Source organism: Leucopleurus acutus (assembly GCF_964270905.1).
Source record: "Leucopleurus acutus genome assembly, chromosome: 18".
In the NCBI taxonomy this organism is placed as follows: Eukaryota; Metazoa; Chordata; class Mammalia; order Artiodactyla; family Delphinidae; genus Leucopleurus; species Leucopleurus acutus.
Genome location: NC_139160.1, coordinates 35,525,981 through 35,547,509, shown reverse-complemented (window position 1 = coordinate 35,547,509; position 21,529 = coordinate 35,525,981). Strand labels below are relative to the sequence as shown.

The 21,529-nt window shown below is 34.0% G+C and overlaps 1 protein-coding gene across 2 annotated transcripts in view; it reads right to left on the bottom strand.

Annotated features, from left to right (window-relative positions):
• Positions 1–21,529, bottom strand: part of KLHL1 (kelch like family member 1) — a gene marked incomplete at both ends in the record, with an annotated part of 371,340 nt that overhangs the window by 50,130 nt on the left and 299,681 nt on the right. For both annotated transcript variants that reach the window (XM_082859184.1, XM_082859185.1), the window contains one exon: positions 18,407–18,631. In XM_082859184.1, coding sequence (XP_082715310.1) covers positions 18,407–18,631 — 225 coding nt within the window. The remainder of the gene's footprint in view (positions 1–18,406; positions 18,632–21,529) is intronic.

The following is a 21,529-nucleotide window of genomic DNA, read 5'->3' as shown; positions in this document are numbered from 1 at the left end:
TATGTGGACTAAGAAGAAATACTTTGCAAATACTTCTGCCCTCATGTCAACATGTTATATGATTATAGAAGGTTATAAATTATAATTATAATACATTGTTCAGTAGCCTGTTCAAGGTCAAAGGCTTTTTCAAGTATGGCCAAGTATGGGGATTTGATCGCTTAGTTTAAACCAGTTTTAGCTGTATTCCACTACAAAGAGCTGTACTTTGCTTAGCTTATAAATTAAGTGGTGTGTTTTTGTTAAGTGGTGTGTGTTTGTTTGTTTCTGCCTGATTTGTAAGAATTTGATTTTACACGTTGTTTTTCTATTGACACAGAAAGTCTGTGGTGACAAAAATTACATTCCACAGCTACCTACAACTACTGAAGCCTACAGATAGCTACTAAAGAAACTCCAATATTTATATTCTAAAGTTAGGATACTTATAGAAACCATTTATATATAAATTAATTTGTATTCCCCTAGAGACAGACATCATTTTGTGCTATGGGCAAACATACATATTATGTGACACAGTTTTTATAGTAAATTTGTTACTTCTTTTTAAATTCGATAGCATAAAAATAAGCATATTTTTATAGAAATGTTTTAAAAACCTCAATAGTGTGGTGCACCTATAATAATAATGCACACATTTAATTTATAAATATAGTATTTCCCTTATTTAAGCAAACCCAAAGAGAAATTGTCCTAGAATCAAAGGTCAACAACTACTAGATAAATGGTTTTCTGTTACTTTGCTAAACCCAAAGCAATACAAAAGCAGGATAGTGTTTCTTCATAATTTTCTCTCTGGCACTCAAGAAAGTCTTTGGGAGTACATTTGTTGAATGAATAAAATTTAGTCTGAAAGTTTACATCTAATATAATAAAACATCAAATTGAACTTAATTTATCTGTAAATGATGTAATAGACTCAATATTAATAGCTAATGGTTTTCCAAAAGTACAAGTGAGGCAAATAATTTTATTGCAAAAATAATAAAAATGTTAACTTTCATAAAGTAGTCTCTATCAAATAAAGGAAAAGCTTGTTGAGCACTCAAAAGAATAGTAACAATGCAGCCTTATTCTTTTTAGATACTTGGAGTCCTAATAATTAGGACCCTTCAGGCTAAGGATAAGGATTAATCATAATGTACTATTTTTTGGTAAAAATATATAAAACTTTTAGATATATATGGTTGCAAGATGTATCAAAATGTCTAATTAAGAGACCTTTAATCAAATTTTGACATGAGAGTACAATATACAGTTACACAAGTATACTTATGGAGATATCTTAATCCATTAAGATATACTTACACATATATATATATATATATATATAGTGATCCACCTTCTTAAAATTCAAGATATTGTGTTTTTTGAGTAGTACATTAAACTGTTAATTATTCTGTATTTTTGTCATTCTTTAAGAATGTTAAATAGGGGGGATTCCCTGGCGGTCCAGTGGTTAGAACTCCCTGCACTCACAGCTGAGGGCCCAGGTTCAGTCCCTGGTGGGGGAACTAAGATCCCACAAGCCACACAGCGCTAAATAGCTCAATCTGGCAAAATAATGGAAATAATTTTTGCCTTATTTTCTCCCTTCTTCCAAGCATAAAATGTAGTATGAGTTATTTTTTGCATTGCCCCTTCTTTTATCCCAAAGTTTAAAGTACAATGTGACTCTAACTGATTAAAATATATATATACTAGCCTAACTCATTCCATTCGATTGTAACATATTAATGCTACAATATTTTCTCACATATTGACTTTTGAATCTGCTATCTCTCAGGAATCATTTAACTGAGGACCGTTGAATTATCTTTCATTGTAAAAGCCATCTTAGCATTAAAGTCACTTCCAAACACTATTTGAATTTCTACATTTAAAACTACCTTTTAGCTGAAACAATCAAGGAAGAGAAAGTTGCTGGGACATCATTTTTCATCTTTATTGTTTCTTTGAGCAATGGTTTCATGTCCTGTGAAAAGGTAAAATGTTTTTGGAATGCACTTTTTTCTGTATTAAATCTGACAATCTATTCTCTGTCTTAAGCAAAGAAAAAAAAATACACAAAGGATTTGTATTTAAATGTTTTCCTGGTAGTGCTGAATGATGAAATAATCTCATGAAACTAATAGATAATTCAATACTAAGGACACAAGTAGCTCCTTGTACTTGGCATTGCTAATGCACTCAAGCCTTAGTATTTGGTGTCTTAAAATGTTTGGTGTATTACACAAATGACATCAAAAGAGGCAGAGTGAGTCTACACTGTTGGTCAATTGCCATAAAAAAAGGTCATTTAAATGAAATATATTTTTTTGTATACCTAAAGATTACAGGCCAAAAACTCAAAATGTCGCCTTAATAAAATAACAAATAAGAGCATGTTCTTAGTGTCAAAACATTGGCCATATAACATTTTTTAAATAAATATCTGGTCTTAGAGTAGCAGCAAATAATTCACAATCTCTGGACTTATATGAACAATGGTTCTAATGATTTAGGAATATTCTATTAAATCATCTAACAAATATCATATGCATGCATATCCACAGAATTTCAGTTGGATACTTATGTGTTCATTTAAAATATTTTAAGCCTTAGTAAATTTATGGCTGGAATGTATAGTCTTTTCTACATTACATGAAAAAAGAAAACAATTTTTATAAAATTATAATCTGTATACACTCTTGAATGTGAAATGAATTTATATGTAATATAATCCCATTAGTAATTACCATAAAAAATCAATTTACAGCATTTGTTTACTAAAGCAAAATATGACCTTAGAGTAAATGTTGATAATTCTCATTGAGAAAGGAATTCCAGTGAGGCTGTTGAAGCTTAAGGCTCAGGGCCCTTCCTTCTGTGGTCCAGGAAGGGGTTCTAACAATGTATTCAGGTGGTGATTACATTTTTCTTTCTTAAGGAAAGTCTCATCTTTAAGCCCCACAAAACGTGGTTCACCCCGAGACTCATCATACTTACTGTGAAAAATAAAGTTGATTTATTCTAGAAATAGTAATACACAAATAATCAGAATGGGAGGTAGAAAATCAGTGCAAAAAGCAAAGCAAAACAAAACAAAACAAACCCCAAATCTGTGGAGAATTCCAAATCAACCTTTGCTACTAGTAAGTTGAATAAACTTCAGCAAGCTACTTAATCTTTCTGGTCCTTGGTTTTCTCATTTGTAAAATTAAGATTCTGGAGTCTCTTAACTACTCTGTAGGTTTAAATATCTATTAGTCTATATAGTTTTTATTTTGATTGCTTTAGTGTCCCATTACCACCAGCACATTGAGATGGAAATTATTAAAACTGAAGACATTTTTCTATTAAATGTGATTTTAATGTGAGTTTTAAATTGGAACATGGAAGATTAGTGTGATCATTCAGGTTGAAGACATATATAAAGAAAGATAAAACATAAAGTAAAATAACCTCTCCAGACAAACCTACAAAAGAAAAAACAAGCAATAAATTAGCAGTCATAACCAAAATAATAGGAACTGAACTGGTACCTTTTCTGTAGTTGATTTAATATTTTTCCTTCTCAGTTATTAGCTCTTTCTGTGTGATTCACCTGAGTGACCAAATTGCCCTCTCTAAAAGTCCGATCTTATTAATTTTCTATTCAATATGAAAAAGATATAAGGTGAATTTATACCTTTATTATTTGAAAGTTGAGCTAAATTCAAATATACCAGGCCAATCATGAATGAGAAATTACTCAAAATAAATATTTCATTATTACATTTAAAATTCCAATTAAAACATCATTACAGTGTGGGATTGTAGAGGTCATATAATGTATTCTCCTGCATCTCTTATACTTCAGCTTAAACTTAAAGGATATTTGTTATATTTTAAAATATATCCATGAGATAATCCAACATCATTGAAACCAATTTGTTTTCAAATAATTTTGTGGTTTGCTACTCAAGTATTCTATGTTTCCTTTTCACATTTGCGTTTTTACATATTTTACCTTGTTGCCTGAAATGTATTTTTTCTTCTTCAGTTTGACTGACTATTAATTATGGTTCAGTTTTGACATCATCTCTATTTAGAATCCTTTCCTAACTAACCTTTCTGACTTAAAAGAGTTTGATCATAACACTCTTACTTATTGTACTTATAACACTTCTTTTTAATTGTCTTTTAACTTTTTTGGTCTCCCTACTGAGGTGTAGGATCCTTCAGTACAATATCTCATTCATCTTTTTATTCTAACATGAGTATTGTAGTATGTAGTAGTACAATTTTAATGCTCCTTGAATGTTGGAATAATTTAACCAATTAACATTGTCACAAAACTCTTCTTGTATTTAACTAGACTAATTCTGATAGCCTTATATTTAACTTAATACCTCAACTTACTGTTGAAAAATTAAGGTGATTCCAAAATTATATGAAATAGAGGGAGATATTTTACTAAAACTAGGTGCTAAAAAAGATAGCAAAATAAGCAAAGAAAGATAAAATAGAGGTAAATATGAGTTTGCTACAAAAAGTGCATACATGTTTGTTATATTAGACTGCAAATTTAATTCTAGACTTTATAACATTTAATTCACAGAGGAAAACCTAGTTACATTATCTACAATATTCTTGGGATAAAAATTGACCAATTGCTCAGGAAGAGAAAATTAATACTGTGACTCAAATCAAACAGGTATATTTTTCAAGCTTTCTCAATAAAGAGGAAACTTAGTATTCACATTCTAGTTTCAAGGATCAGTGTTCTAGAAGATCTTCTATTAGCCTTTAGCATTTATCAAAGTACAGTGTATTAAAGGGAATTCTTGCTACTCAGTCTGCAAATTTTGACACCATTGCCAAATACAATACCAAGGATAATCTATGATTCTTGACTATCTAAGAGACAGGATATCCACAAATAACAGAGGAGCCATGTTGAAGATCAGTCACACATTTTGTGATATAAAATTTTACTTTCAGAAATGAGTAATAAAGTAAAAAATTATTACCTAACAAACAAAGCACAGAATCACTGTGATTGGATAGATAATTTTTATTTGTAAGAGAACATCTGCAACTATTAATATAACTTGTATGTATAATACTGAAGGTAGGTCTTCTTTCTTACTCATCTCTTTTTCCTCAGCACAAATGGGATTCTTAGCACTAAAAAGTCTTCAGTAAGTGTTTATTCAAACAGAAACATATTTCATTGGAAAGACACCAGGGGATATCTAAGCTTAGAATTCAACAAGTGATAGGACCATAGAAGACTAAATGTATAATGAGGATATTTCACTGATACTTAGAGTTCATAAATCACAATATATAGGGTCATATTCTGTTGAGACAGGTCTTAGAATTTGTTGTTTCTTTTCTCTTCCTTCATCTTTCCTTCCTTTTTTCTCCCTTCCTTTCTTTTTTTTTGCCGGCATTACTAATGTTTTGTATATGATATTTCCAAGAGGAACTGATAAAATGAAAGTAAAGGAATAAAAGTTCTAAAATATTCTTTAAAACTGTATACACATGTCTATGTCTATATCATATGTGCCTAAGTAATAAGAAAGTTGTCCTTATGACTTTCTGTTTACTCAAATATTAAACTTCCAAATGAAAATGGTAGCTATCTGCTCTAAAAACTTCTTGTTATGTCCTATATCTTGTTCAGAATTTCCCTATTTTTTCAATCAGACATGCAAAAGTATTTAAAATTGTGGGTCTGTGTATATATTTGTGTATGTGAGTATATATTATCAAAAGAGTTAAATATTTTATTCGTATCCCCAACTTACTCCATTATAATTTTTCCTCTCACAATACCTTTTTTTAAATCTGATACATAAAACTGAATGGGCAGTTTTGAATTTTGTCGACTTGTGAATATTGTATAACTTTTAAAGCAACCTAAGCCTTCCTGGTCTTGTGATGAAAGCTATTTTTTTAAGTAAAAGATACATGAAGAAGACAAACATACTGATATAATTAAAGAAACAGAGGCTAAGTTGAAGCAAGTGTTCCTTCTAAGACAATGAAAGCTGACAGTTTCAAATGAGATTTTCTAGTCTAATGGGTTATATCACAAATAAGTGGAAGGTTTTATTTGGCTGATATTTTCTTCAGTCCATTCATTGCTTGTTGTTATAAGTATAAGTCCTAAAAGCCAGGGAAAAGACTGATAATAAATGCCACTTTGGGTTCTCTTTCTTCATACATACATTCAAGAATTTTATTAAGTTAAATGCTTGATATTGTTTTGAAAATGTTCCTTAATATTTTAATTTTAACATCATATTTCTCCTGGTTGGTTTATGAACCTCATTTTTTTTGTTTCCCTGGCAGGTGAGCATTTCTGGATGCATATAAACAGATTTCCCCCGCCACCTCCCACCCCATCCTCAGTTCTGACTGCAGTATCCTCAGATTGCTTTAGTAATTTTCCTTTAGTCAAGTATAACAAGCCAGAAGTGGAATTGAACTTCTTAGAAACAAGAAGGAGGACAATCCAGTACCATATATGGACGGCCCAAATCTTTGCATGTGGGAAACAGTCCTGTGTTTGCTCTTTGCAAAGAGACAATCTAATTACTTATTTTTTCCCATGAGGTCAAGAACTCTGTGAGTGTACAACAGTTTATTCTCTACCTTTCCTGACAGTGAAGGAGATCTTCGAATCCTAACATTAGAATATTAATTTTTCTTAAGACACTCCTTTCTTTTTTCACTCTCAAGTTTGTGAGAATAGATTTTGAGGTTCACATCCTTGCTGAAATCAACAGAACCAAAATGTCTGAAGATGCCCTTCTTTTCTCCCTTCATACTTGAGTAATAGTTTGACTTGACATAAGTTGAAAACCTTTGTCCATCAGTAGCTATCAAAGGACACTATCAAGAAAGTTAAATTAGAACCCATAGAATGGCATAAAGTATTTGCAGATGTTATGTCTGACAGAGGACACATATATAGAATATAAAATGAACAATTACAAATCAACAATAAAATAAAAAATAATCTAAACAAAAACTAGCTAAAATATTTGAATAAAAATTTATCCAAAGATACAAATGGCCAATAAGCACATGAAAAGTTTCTCAAAATTATTCATTAGAGAAATGTCTATAAAACCATGAAACACCACTTCATGTACACTAGAATCATTATAATAAAAGAAGAACGAATAGTAACATGTGTCAAGGATGTGGAAAAATCGGCACCTTCATAATTGCTGAGGAGATGGAAAATGGAGCAGCCATTCTGGAAAAAGCTTGACAATTCTTCCAAAAGTTAAAGTTGGAGCTACCATATAATTCAACAATTTTACTCATATGTATATATCCAAGAGAACTGAAGATATATATTCACACAAAAAACACATATGTGAATGTTCAGAGCAGTTTTATTCATAATAACCCCAAAGTGAAAACAACCAAAATGTCCTTCTATTGATGATGTATAAATAAAATGTGGCAGGGAGACCTTCAAGATAGCAGAAGAGTAAGACGTGGAGATCAACTTCCTTCCCACAAATACATCAGAACTACATCCACATGTGCAACAACTACTACAGAACACCTCCTGAATGCTGGCAGAAGACCTCAGACTTCCCAAAAGGTAAGAAACTCCCCCACGTATCTGGGTAGGGCAAAAGAAAAAAGAAGAAAACAGAGACAAAAGAATAGGGACAGGACCTGCACCAGTGGGAGGGAGCTGTGAAGGAGGAAAAGTTTCCACACACTAGGAATCCCCTTCACTGGCAGAGACAGGGGGTGGCTGGGGGGAAGCTTTGGAGCCACGGAGCAGAGCACAGCAACAGGGGTGCAGAGGGCAAAGCAGAGAGATCCCCACACAAAGGATCAGTGCCGACCAGCACTCACCAGCCTGAGAGGCTTGATTGCTCACCTTCCTGGGTGAGTGGCGGCTGGGAACTGAACCTCCAGCTTCGGAGGTCAGATCCCAGGGAGAGGACTGGGGTTGTCTGCGTGAACACAGCCTGAAGGGGGCTAATGTGTCACAGCTGGCTGAGAGGTAGTCTTGGACAAAGTCTGGACCTGCCTAAAAGGCAAGAGACCATTGTTTTGGGTTATGGCACGAGGAGAGGTGATTCAGAGCACTGCCTAAACGAGCTCCAGAGACAGGCGCGAGCCATGGCTATCAGTGCAGCCACCAGAGACAGGCACGAGATTCTAAGGCCGCCACTGCAACCACCAAGAAGCCAGTGTGCAAGTACAGGTCACTATCCACACCTCCCCTCCCGGGAGCCTGTGCAGCCCACCACTGCCAGGGTCCCGTGACTCAGGGACAACTTCCCCAGGAGAACACACGGAGCCTCAGGCTGTTGCAATGTCACACTGGTCTCTGCCACCGCAGGCTCGCCCCACATCCATACCCCTTCCTCCCCCTGGCCTGAGTGAACAAGGGTCCCTACTCAGCTGCTACTTTAACCCTATCCTGTCTGAGCGAAGAACAGACGCCCTCAGGCGATCTACACAGAGACGCAGGGCCAAATCCAAAGCTGAGCCCCTGTGAGCTGTGAGAACAAAGAAGAGAAAGGGAAATCTCTCCCAGCAACCTCAGGAGCACTGGATTAAATCTCCACAAGCAGCTTGATGTACCCTGCATCTGTGGAATATCTGAATAGACAACAAATCATACCAAAATTGAGGCAGTGGACGTTGGGAGCAATGATATACATTTTTTTTTCCTTCTTCTCTTTTTGTGAGTGTGTATGTGTATGCTTCTCTGTGTTATTTTGTCTGTATAACTTTGCTTTTACCATTTGTCCTAGGGTTCTGTCAGTTTTTTTCTTTTTTCTTTTTATTTTTAGTGTAAATTTTAGTGCTTGTTATAATTGGTGGATTTGTTTTTTGGGTTAGTTGCTCTCTTCTTTCATTCTTACTTTTTTTTTCTTTGTTTTTTGTTACTTTTTAATTTCTTTAAAAAAATTAATAATTATTTTTATTTTAATAACTTTTATTTTCTTTTTTCTTTCTTTCTTCAGTTTTTCTCCCTTTACTTCTGAGCATTGTGGCTGACAATCTTGGTGCTCCAGGTGGGTGTCAGGCCTGTGCCTCTGAGGCGGGAGAGCTGAGTTCAGGCCATGAGTCCACCAGGGATGTCCCAGGTTCACATAATATCAAATGGTGAAAGCTCTCCCAGAGATATCCATCTCAACACTAAGACCCTGCTCCACTCAGTGACCAGTAAGCTACAGCACTCGACACCCTATGCCAAACAACTAGCAAGACAGGAACACAACCCCATCCATTAGCAGATGGCTGCCTAAAATCATAATAAGGTCACAGACACCTCAAATCAAACCACCAGACACAGACTTGCCCACCAGAAAGACAAGATCCAAACTCATCCACCAGAAAGCAAGCACTGGTCCCCTCCACAAAGAAGCCTACACAGCTCACTGAAAGAACCTTAGCCACTCTGGCAGACCCCTAAAACAACAGGAACTGCAAACCTGCAGCCTGCAAAAAGGAGACCATAAACCCAGTAAGTTAAGCAAAATGAGAAGACAGAGAAACACACAGTAGATGAAGCAGCAAGGTAAAAACCCAATAGACCAAACAAACGAAGAGGAAATAGGCAGTCTACCTGAAAAAGGATTCAGAGTAATGATAGTAAAGATGTTACAAAGTCTTGGAAATAGAATGGAGAAAATAAAACAAACCTTTAACAAGGACCAGGAAGAACTAAACAGCAAACAAATAATGATGAACAACACAATAAATGAAATTAAGAATTCTCTAGAGGACTCAATAGCAGAAAAACTGAGGCAGAAGAATGGATAAGTGACCTGTAAGATAAAATAGTAGAAATAACTACTGCAGAGCAGAATAAAGAAAAAAGAATGAAAAGAATTGAGGACCGTCTCAGATACTTCTGGGACATTAAATGCAACAACATTTGAATTATAGGGGTCACAGAAGAGAAAGAGAAAAAGAAAGGGACTGAGAAAATATTTCAACAGGTTTTAGTTGAAAACTTCCCTAATATGGGAAAGGAAATAATTAGTCAAGACGAGTAGGTGCAGAAGTCCCACACAGGATAAATCCAAGGAGAAACATGCCAAGACACATATTAATGAAACTATCACATATTAAATGCAAAGAAAAAAATATTAAAAGCAGCAAGGAAAAAAACAACAAATAACATACAAGAGAATCCCCATGAGGTTAACAACTGATCTTTCAGCAGAAATTGTGCAAGCCAGATGGGAGTGGCAGGACATATTTAAAATGATGATAGGGAAAAAACCTACAAGTTTACTCTACCCAGCGAAGATCTCATTCAGATTTGATGGAGAAATTAAAACCTTTACAGACAAGCAAAAGCTAAGAGAATTCAGCACAACTAAACCAGCTTTACAACAAATTCTAAAGGAACTTATCTAGGCAGGAAACACAAGAAAAGGAAAAGACCTACAATAACAAACCCAAAACAATTAAGAAAATGGTAATAGGAACATACATATCAATAATACCATTTACCTCACATGTAAATGGATTAATGCTCCAACCAAAAGACATAGACTGACTGAATGGATAAAAAAACAAGACCCATATATATGCTGTCTACAAGAGACCCACTTCAGACATAGGAACACATAAAGACTGAAAGTGAGGGGATGGAAAATATATTCCATGCAAATGGAAATCAAAAGAAAGCTGGAGTAGCAATTCTCATATTAGAAAAAATAGACTTTAAAATAAAGACTACTACAAGAGACAAAGAAGGACACTACATAAAGATAAAGGGATCAATCCAAGAAGAACATATAACAATTGTGAATATTTATATACCCAACATATGAGTACCTCAATACATAAGGCAAATGCTAACAGCCATAAAAGGGGAAATCAACAGTAACACATTCAGAGTAGGGGATGTTAACACTCCAGTTTCACCAATGGGCAGATCATCCAAAATAAAAATAAATAAGGAAACACAAGCTTTAAATGATACATTAAACAAGATGTACTTAATTGATATTTATAGGACATTCAATCCAAACACAACAGAATACACTTTCTTCTCAAGGGCTCATGGAACATCCTCCAGGACAGATCATATCTTGGGTCACAAATCAAGCCTTGGTAAACTTAAGAAAACTGAAATTTTATCAAGTATTTTTTCCGACCAAAACGCTATGAGACTAGATATCAATTATGGGAAAATATTTGTAAAAAATACAAACACATGGAGGCAAAACAATACACTACTTAATAATCAAGAGATCACTGAAGAAATCAAAGAGGAAATCAAAAACTACCTAGAAACAAATGACAATGAAAACATGACGACCCAAAGCCTATGGGATTCATCAAAAGCAGTTCTAAGAGGGAAGTTTATAGCAATACAATCCTACCTCAAGAAAGAAGAAACATCTCAAATAAATAACCCAACCTTACACCTAAAAGGATTAGAGAAAAAAGAACAAAAATTTCCCAAACTTAGCAGAAGGAAAGAAATCATAAAGATCAGATCAGAAATAAATGAGAAAAAAAATGAAGGAAACAATAGCAAAGATCAATAAAACTAAAAGATGGTTCTTTGAAAAGATAAACAAAATTGATAAACCATTAGTCAGACTCATCAAGAAAAAAAAGAAGACTCAAACCAACAGATTTAGAACTGAAAAAGGAGAAGTAACAACTGACATTGCAGAAATACAAAGGATCATGAGCGATTACTACAAGCAACTATATGCTGATAAAATGGACAACCTGGAAGAAATGGACAAATTCTTAGAAAAACACAACCTTCCGAGACTGAACCAGGAAGAAATAGAAAATATAAACAGACTGTTCACAAACACTGAAATTGAGACTGTGTTTAAAAATCTTCCAACAATCAAATGCCCAGGACAAGATGGCTTCCCAGACGAATTCTGTCAAACATTTAGCAAAGAGCTAACACCTATCTTTCTCAAACTCTTCCAAACTTTAGCATAAGGAGAAACACTCCCAAACTCATTCTACGAGGCCACCATCACCCTGATACCAAAACCAGACAAAGATGTCCCAAAGAAAGAAAACTACAGGCCAATATCACTGATGAACATACATGCAAAAATCCTCAACAAAATACTAGCAAACATAATCCAAGAGCACATTAAAAGGATCATACCCCATGATCAACTGGGCTTTATCCCAGGAATGCAAGGATCCTTCAATATACTCAAATCAATCAATGTGATATACCATATTAACAAATTGAAAGATAAAAACCATATGATCATCTCAATAGGTGCAGAAAAAGTTTTTGACAGAATTAAACACCGATTTATGATAAAAACCCTCCAGAAAGTAGGCATAGAGGGAACTGTCCTCAACATGATAAAGGCCATATATAAGAAACCCACAGCCAAACTCATTCTCAAAGGTGAAAAACTGAAACCATTTCTACTGATATCAGGAACAAGACAAGGTTGCCCACTCTCACCACTATTATTCAACATAGTTTGGAAGTTATAGCCACAGCAATCAGAGGAGAAAAAGAAATAAAAGGAATCCAAATCAGAAAAGAAGAAGTAAAGCTGTCACTGTTTGCAGATGCCATGATACTACACATAGAGAATCCTGAAGATGGTACCAGAAAACTACTTGAGCTAATCAATAAATTTGGTAAAGTAGCAGGATGCAAAATTAATGCACAGAAATCTCTTGCATTCCTATACACTAATAATGAAAAATCTGAAAGAGGAATTAAGAAAACACTCCCATTTACCATTGCAACAAAAAGAATAAAATACCTAGGAACAAACCTACTTAAGGAGACAAAAGACCTGTATGCAGAAAACTATAAGACACTGATGAAAAAATTAAAGATGATACAAAGAGCTTGACAGATATACCATGTTCTTAGATTGAAAAAATCAACATTGTGAAAATGACTATACTACTCAAAACTATCTACAGATTCAATGCAAGCCCTGTCAAACTACAAATGGCATTTTTCATAGAACTAGAACAAAAACTTTCAAAATTTGTATGGAATCTCAAAAGATCCCGAATAGCCAAAGCAAACTTGAGAAAGGAAAGTGAAGCTGGAGAAGTCAGGCTCCCTGACTTCAGACTACACTACAAACTACAGTAATCAAGACAGCATGGTATTGGCACATTACAGAAATATAGATCAATGGAACAGGATAGAAAGCCCAGAGTCAAAGCCATGTACATATGGTCACCTTATTTTTGATAAAGAAGGCAAGAATATACAATGGAGAAAAGACAACCTCTTCAATAAGTGATGCTGGGAAAACTGGACAGCTACATGTAAAAGAATGAAATTAGAACACTCTCTAACATCATACACAAAAATAAACTCAAAATGGATAAAAGACCTAAATGTAAGACCAGACACTGTAAAACTCTTAGAAGAAAAAAGAAGCAGAACACACTACGACATAAATCACAGCAAGATCCTTTTTGACCCACCTCCTAGAGAAATGGAAATAAAAACAAAAATAAACAAATGATATGTAGTGAAAGTTAAAAGCTTTTGCACAGCAAAGGAAACTATAAACAAGATGAAAAGACAACCCTCAGAATGGGAGAAAATATTTGCAAATGAAGCAACTGACAAAGGATTAATCTCCAAAATATACAAGCAACACATGCAGCGCAATATCAGAAAAACAAACAACCCAATCCAAAAGTGAGCAGAAGACTTAAATAGACATTTCTCCAAAGAAGATATACAGATTGCCAACAAACACATGACAGGATGTTCAACATCATTAATCATTAGAGAAATGAAAATCAAAACTACAATGAGGTATCACCTCACACCAGTCAGAATGGCCATCACCAAAACATCTACAAACAATAAATGCTGGAGAAGGTGTGGAAAAAGGGAACCCTCTTGCACTGTTGGTGGGAATGTAAATTGATACCACCACTCTGGAGAACAGTATAGAGACCTTAAAAAACTACAAATAGAACTACCATATGACCCAGCAATCCCACTACTGGGCATATACCCTGAGAAAACCATAATTCAAAAAGAGCCATGTACCACAATGTTCATTGCAGCTCTATTTACAATAGCCAGGACATGGAAGTAACCTAAGTGTCCATTGACAGACAAATGGATAAAGAAGATGTGGCACATATAAACAATGGAATATTACTCAGCCATAAAAAGAAATGATATTGAGTTATTTGTAGTGAGGTGGATGGACCTTGAGTCTGTCGTACAGAGTGAAGTAAATCAGAAAGAGAAAAACAAATATCGCATGCTAACACATATATATGGTATCTTTAAAAAAACAAAAGGTTCTGAAGAACCTAGGGGCAGGACAGGAATAAATATGCAGATATATATAATGGGCTTGAGGACACAGAGAGGAGGAAGTGTAAACTGGGACAAAGTGAAAGAGTGGCATGGACTTATACATACTACCAAATGTAAAATAGATAGCTAGTGGGAAGCAGCTGCATAGCACAGGTAGATCAGCTCGGTGCTTTGTGACTACCTAGAAGGGTGAGATAGGGAAGGTGAGAGGCTGGTGCAAGAGGGAGGAGATATGGAGATATATGTATATATATAGTTGAATTACTTTGTTATAAAGCAGAAATTAACACACCATTTTAAAGCAATTATACTCCAATAAAGATGTTTAGAAAAAATGTGGCAAATCCTTACAGTGGAATATTATTCAATCAGAAAAATAATGAAGTACTGATACACGATATGAAACTGATGAACCTTGAAAAACCTTACGTTATGTGAGAGAAACCATATACAAAAAGCCACAAAATATGATTCTGTTTATATGAAATGTCCAAACTTGGCAATTCCATAGAGACAGAAAATAAATTAATTTTTGCTAAGGGGTGTAGGGAGATGGGGCAATGACAAATGACTACTATTGGTTACAAGGTTGTTCTTCAGGATGATAAAAATGTTTTGGAATTTGATAGTAGTGATGGCTGCACAATTCTGTGAATAGACTCAAAAGTACTCAATTCTATACTTTAACACTTAATTTTATCTCAATTAAAAATTAAACAAACAAAAGTAAAACAACCCCTACCATATATTTATCATACAACATGGAGCATGGCATATAGAAAACCCATAATATACACTAGCTATATAACTGTTTTATCAATTTGTCTTAAAATGACAATTGCAAACAATGGATTGTAGTAATGCCTTTTTCAATTTTATACACTATAAAGTGTGGTGGGAAAGAAGACATGATATATAGAATTATGTGTTCCAAAGACATAATGCTAAAATAAAAACTCAGCATATTGAGACAACTGTAGTCTTAATTATCTTCATTCTCTAGATAAATGCATTACTCCCTGATGTCACAGACTTAACATGAATACAATTTTATATGCTATTTTATCCAGCACAAGAAGTGTTCTTCATTTACTGGTTGCTATGAAAAATTTTTGGCCACATATTCAACCTTAGCAACAGAAGAACTCACGTGGCTTTCTCGCATAATCACGTAAAGATTTTTTTTATTATTATTATTATTTTGCGATATGAGGGCCTCTCACTGTTGTGGCCTCTCCCCTTGCAGAGCACAGGCTCTGGATGCACAGGCTCAGGGGCCATGGCTCATGGGCCCAGCCGCTCTGCAGCATGTGGGATCTTCCCGGACCAGGGCACGAACCCGTGTCCCCTGCAATGGCAGGTGGACTCTCAACCACTGCGCCACCAGGGAAGCCCAGGATTTTTTTTTTTTTTCAAAGAAATCAAGTTGGGGGAAAGCTATATAGGTCAAAGAAATTATTTTGAGTTTTTATTTTATATTTTAAAATTTTACTTTAGACTCTAGCTCCTTGTCACTTGAATGTATAATATGGGATACATAGACAATATTGCAATCTCACTGCATACCACAAGGTAGGTATTTTTTAACTATGGCAAATAAAAAGGTACATTCTAGTTTCTGAACAAATAAAAGACTAGTACCGATGGCTGTTGGTTTACACTCAAACCCAATATTGGTTATTACACTGAAGGAAGAGTCATCGTATAGTGATTAGAGAAACAGAGTCAGTTGTTACTTCCTGAGTGAGACAAAAATTCATGGCACTGCCTTGGGGGAATAACTTGGAGGAAGTTTTGATTTGTGTTCTTTTTCCTATGCCATATTGTTCTCTTCAAAAGAGCTATTGTATCTTGCATACTGCCAGGCAGTGAATCAGCTGTGTCCATGCAGATCTTGTCATAATTTGTTGATAACAAGACTTTGCTGTCAGTCTGGCTTCAACTAATTGGACCTTGGATTGGCATCCAAGTCAAAGGCAGTTTTCTATGTACTGGGCATTGCTAGCAATCTATGAGGCACTTTGAGCTGAGAATTGTCCCAAGAAATGATGCCCTATGCCATAATTTTACCTATTAATTCAATCAGGTATGACCTTGGGGAGTACTGTAGTAGAGAATTTAAAAAATACTGACAGGAAGCAATAACCATTAGGAAGTAAATCACAGAGGAAGTCAATGGCATGAGATATGGAGAAGAGGTGAGCTATTTGATAATGGAACTGAAGCAGAAGATAAACAAGAGAGGCTTAAGCATGAAAATAGTGGACTACTAGAGTTGGTATTGGGTCACTAAAATTTGTGAGAAATGCTGTATTATATATCAGATGTGTTTGATACTTGGGTCGTATAATTTTCTATACAGCCTTACTTCCACAATGGATTCTTTGCCAAATAAGACAGACTAAAAGACAGTATCTAAGATTACCATCTTGCTCAGCACTTGTTCCTAAAGGGTCAGCAGCCTATGTGATAGGATTTGAGGCAAACCATAACCTTATATACTTTAAACATCTAAAATTTTACCACTTAAGGTGTATTTTTGGTGAAATGTTTTCAAGTATGTTCTCTTGATATACAAATATCCTACGTAACTGAACTTTAGAATTCCTTAATAGAAAGGAACTGAATTGTCTAAAAAAGGAAGAAAGACATTAAATTCCAAAAATTCCAATCCAGTGTGTTTATTATCTATATTTCCCCCAAACAGGAACATAGGTAGTTAGATAGCTTGCTAATAAAAGCAATACATAGAGCTTTTACATGGACACAAAAGCCAAAATTCTTCAATATATTTGAAAAAAATATATAAGAAAACTTTTATATAATATTACCTGGGAAAAATGATTTGCTGTTCATATTTTCCATATTATAATTGGGGACTATATGATTTAAAGTATTTATACAATTTTTATTTAAAACACAAACTTTTAGAGCTTGAAAAAGTTCCCAAACATTTATTACTATTCCTTAATTTTGCTAATGAGCAAACTGAAGAAAGAGGAGGTAAACCAGAAGAACAAAAAGGTAAGTTGCTTTAGTTCAGAGCTATTTTATTTATTTTCATTTAAAAAGTTTTTTTAGATGATGGCAGACAAGAATAAGAAATGCAGTGCTGAAGACCTCAAAGTTGAAGTATCAATGTTTGTTTTTGAAATGCTCTATGATTTTGCTTACCTATGAATGTCTAAATCAGTACATTTGTAATTAAACTTCAATATCTTTCTAATGTGTATTTCTACATATATGAAAGGTACTTAGTCAACTATCTGGCCTATTTCAGGTCTTCAAAGAAACTAATTAGCACTTCTTACAATCCATATAATAAGTACAAATTCAGGAACTATCTTTATTAAATTACTCTTTTTTTCAAATATTTGTATAGGACTTTACAATTTACAAGTGATTTCATATTCATTATCATCATCAGGAAATGGTGGCAAATCAGGAAACAGAGGCTCATAGTTTAACTGCTGGGCCCATTCATGACAATATCAAATGGTAGATTCAAAACTCACACCCAGAACTTCTGAATCCAAATATAGTTCTCCCCATCTCCAAGTTACTCCATAATAGAGATCGATTGAATCCTACCATATTGACCCCTGGTGCCTATTGATGTGTCACTCTTTTTCTAAACCTGTGTTGCCTGCTCTCCATGAACATTTCAAGGTGGAATCAATTAAGTGCAAAGATATAGCTAGATTTGTCTGTCCAGTAATGTGGGAGCGAGCCACCTTAATTAAGTTTTCCTCAATTCACATTAACTGTTTCTTTCTCTAGGCTGCATTACTCTGGTCTCTCCATGATAGTTCTGCATTGTTTTCTTCATACCAAATGAATTTTACATGTTGTATGAATACCAGACTGTGAAAACTTTGAGAATAACTTGATATCTACTCGTCTTGGTATATTTAACATCACTCTCAACAGTTTATTGCATATTGGTCAACACAGGAAAATATCAAGAATTAAAAATATATATATGCTCCAAATAAGCCCACAATTTACCTAAAGTTAATGATAATTGATGACAGTAATACTATATTTTAGCATACACTTTTACTATCAATAAAATATTTTCTAAAAATAATATCAATAAAGTAAGAATCTTACCTAGACCATGCCTATGTGTTGACATTGGTGGTAAGACAGTCCAAGTCTTGGTTTTGGGGTTGTAACATTCAACACTGTTCAGTGTCTTTAAACCATCTCGACCTCCAATTACAAAGAGTTTGTCATCAATAACAGCCACACCAAACTGCAGTCTCCTGCCATTCATCATCCCTGCCTGGATCCACAAATTTGTTCTGAGGTCATATTTCTCTATGGTTGTAGCTCCTGATAAAACATAAAATCACATAGTCACCATTTACTACTAATCCAACAAAGAATTTTCCCAAGACACTGTACAAACTAGGATGCGAAAACATTCTTGTCCTGTTCATTTTTCTTGAAGAAAAAAAAATGGCGGAAAAAAGAAGTAATATAAGTACTTTATTTTCTCTTCTTGGCAGACACTAATGATTAAAGTAGACACATATGTTCAGCTTGTTTGAATTACATAATGGTCTCATGCTAAACTATTGATTCAATAGAATCATTGTTGGGCATGACACAGTTCTGTGAGTAGATTTTACAACTTCCCTTTATCACTGTTTGCTATGAAAAATGCAACATAATCCTAGCTTGAAAAGACATTTATTAAAGCCCTTTTAAATAGCTAAGCTATGTATGTTATCTGTATAATTTCTTAAAGTGAAGAGAAGTTAATAAATTCTTTACTAAATTTCTCTTTAAATTTGTCTTATGCCTTAAATAGCAGAAGGGTTTAAAAGTCAATTTTAAGATATGTAAACAAATGTCAGCTGTGCTTTTTTTAAACCTTATTTTTAAAAAATGCATTCGGGGAATAGCAATAGAATTAGAGACATAAAATGATCTTCTATCCTTATCAACTCTTAGAATCTCTAAACAAAATAGCTTATCTTTCCTAAAAGCTTTTTATGTATAAATTTGAGAAATGTAGTAAATCTGACTAATAAAATAGAAATCAAAAGAATAAGCTAAATTGCTGATGAGGTGTGTTTTAAGGGATTCAGTTAAACATTTCACATTAAAAACATTTACCTTGAACTAGTTCACAACTGTTTATATGATAAAATATAAACCAGCAAACACTGATCTTGCTTCAGTGTTTGATCTTAATGTTTACACTCACATTCAGTTATGTTCCATTTTCAGTGATTAAATATCCCTACATGTACAAGTCAACATTCTTGGGTACTTTCACTTATGCACTAAAGATCATTTTACTTGTAATGTATTACAAGTTTGCAAACTAGGGAAGACATTCCTCAGGGGACTCATTTACTTTGTAGAACATAACCAGCAATGAACTAAATAAATATAAACAACTTGGCAGGAAAAGTTTTGCTAATTGAAGTAAAATGGTATAATTTATGCTCAATTTTTATTCAAAAGTGACAAAGCTGTACTAATATAAATGCTGAGTTAGAATGAATTAAATCTGTTTTTTTGAAGTTATTAAATATATGAGCTAATTTTCATACAACTAAACATTAAGTATTATAAGACTATTATTATTTTTAGAGTAAAAATAAACTGGAATATTCATAAAAGTCATTTGATACTGTTTAGTAACATAAGATAAATTATTTAAACAAAAGTGCTTCTTTTATGCTTAAATGTATTTATGATGTTTTATTGATATGTTAAATGTTTTATTCAAATATGTACAAATTGAAATTCCAAGGTGAACTAAAGTGTTAAATAATTTCAAAGTCATGTGAATTTTCAAAGCTTGATAGCATTGGGATTCCATGAATGCCTAACTAAAAATTAAGAGTTGTATGCAAATACCTCTCTCTTATGACTAACTCTTGACAAATCATGGCAGAAGAAATAGGGTAACCTAATACTAATTAACACAATCCCAAGAGACACGTATTTGCAGGTCTGGAATTAAATATCTTCCACTACTTTCTTCTCCAAAACCTTGGTCAAATTCTTTGCATGGTGTTTAAGGTACATTCATCCTTCTCAGAGAAAATCATTGAGAATGTGTGAGGTTAAGGGCCTCTGAGCAATAAAAGGTGTTGGTATTCAAAGGGGAAAGTGAGGACTTGATTTGAGTTTCAAAGTTTCATTGAAAAAAGCTAGATGTGTTTTCAACCTCAACACATGGCAGGATTTTTTACTTTTACAGTGTTTTTCCTCTAGCTGCAGTTTTCAGAGGTGAACTATACATTTTATCCTAAAGTTGCTACATCAGAAATAGGAGTGCATTCCTGCTTTCCTTTTTTTTTTTTTTTAATTTAGAAGCTGTGTTAATTTACTACGGCTGCTGAGAAAAATTATCTCAAATTTAGCAGTTTAACAAACATGCATTTATTATCTTACAGTTCTGGAGGTCAGAAGTTCAAGTTACGTTTTGTGCTAAAATCAGGGTGTTGGCAGGGCTTTCTTTTCTTTCAGGAGGCTCTAGAGAAGATCTATTTTCACTCCACTCTTCAATTTTGCTTAGTCAAAAAAAGTTTCATAATACAAAACAAAGATTTCTTGATTTGTAGAGCTTACTTATACTAATCAATAAGTTGATTATTTTCTTATTCAGACTGTAATATAAATGTTTTGTCTAGTTTTTAATGATCACAAACTTAAAAATATGCTTGCTCTTTTTCTAATGCAAGTTATTAGTGATAATATTCTTTAAGGTATTTTCTCACCAGCATACTTCATTAGTTGACTGTATAAACTTCCCAACTGTATTATACTTTTAAAAATGTATCAGTTTGTTTGTGAGTTCTGTTGTTTTCTTTTGCTTATAAGAGTGTATGTATCCCCTTGGTGGTTTCCTGAGTTAGAGGAAGGACAAAGCCATTCTCTCTGAGCAATGTTACTCTGAGCTGTTCCTTAAAGTAAAGGCAATATTTGTCACCACATAAATTAAAAACAGAATATGAACAAGAGTGGGCTACTGTGCTGGTAAGTAATATAGTTGAAAGAAATAAATAAGGAAAGGTTATTTTAAGACATAGTTACTCTCGGGTTCATGAAACCATCTTTAGTTATCTCAAATGCCTGCAAAGCAGAGGCACAACTCTAAAATGTGTGACTGCAGGCACAATAGCATCCAGATTGCTTTCATAAACTCTCTGTCAATAATCTGAATGACCTTGGAAGATGGCCTCCAGCTGCAGATGAGAACACAGCCTC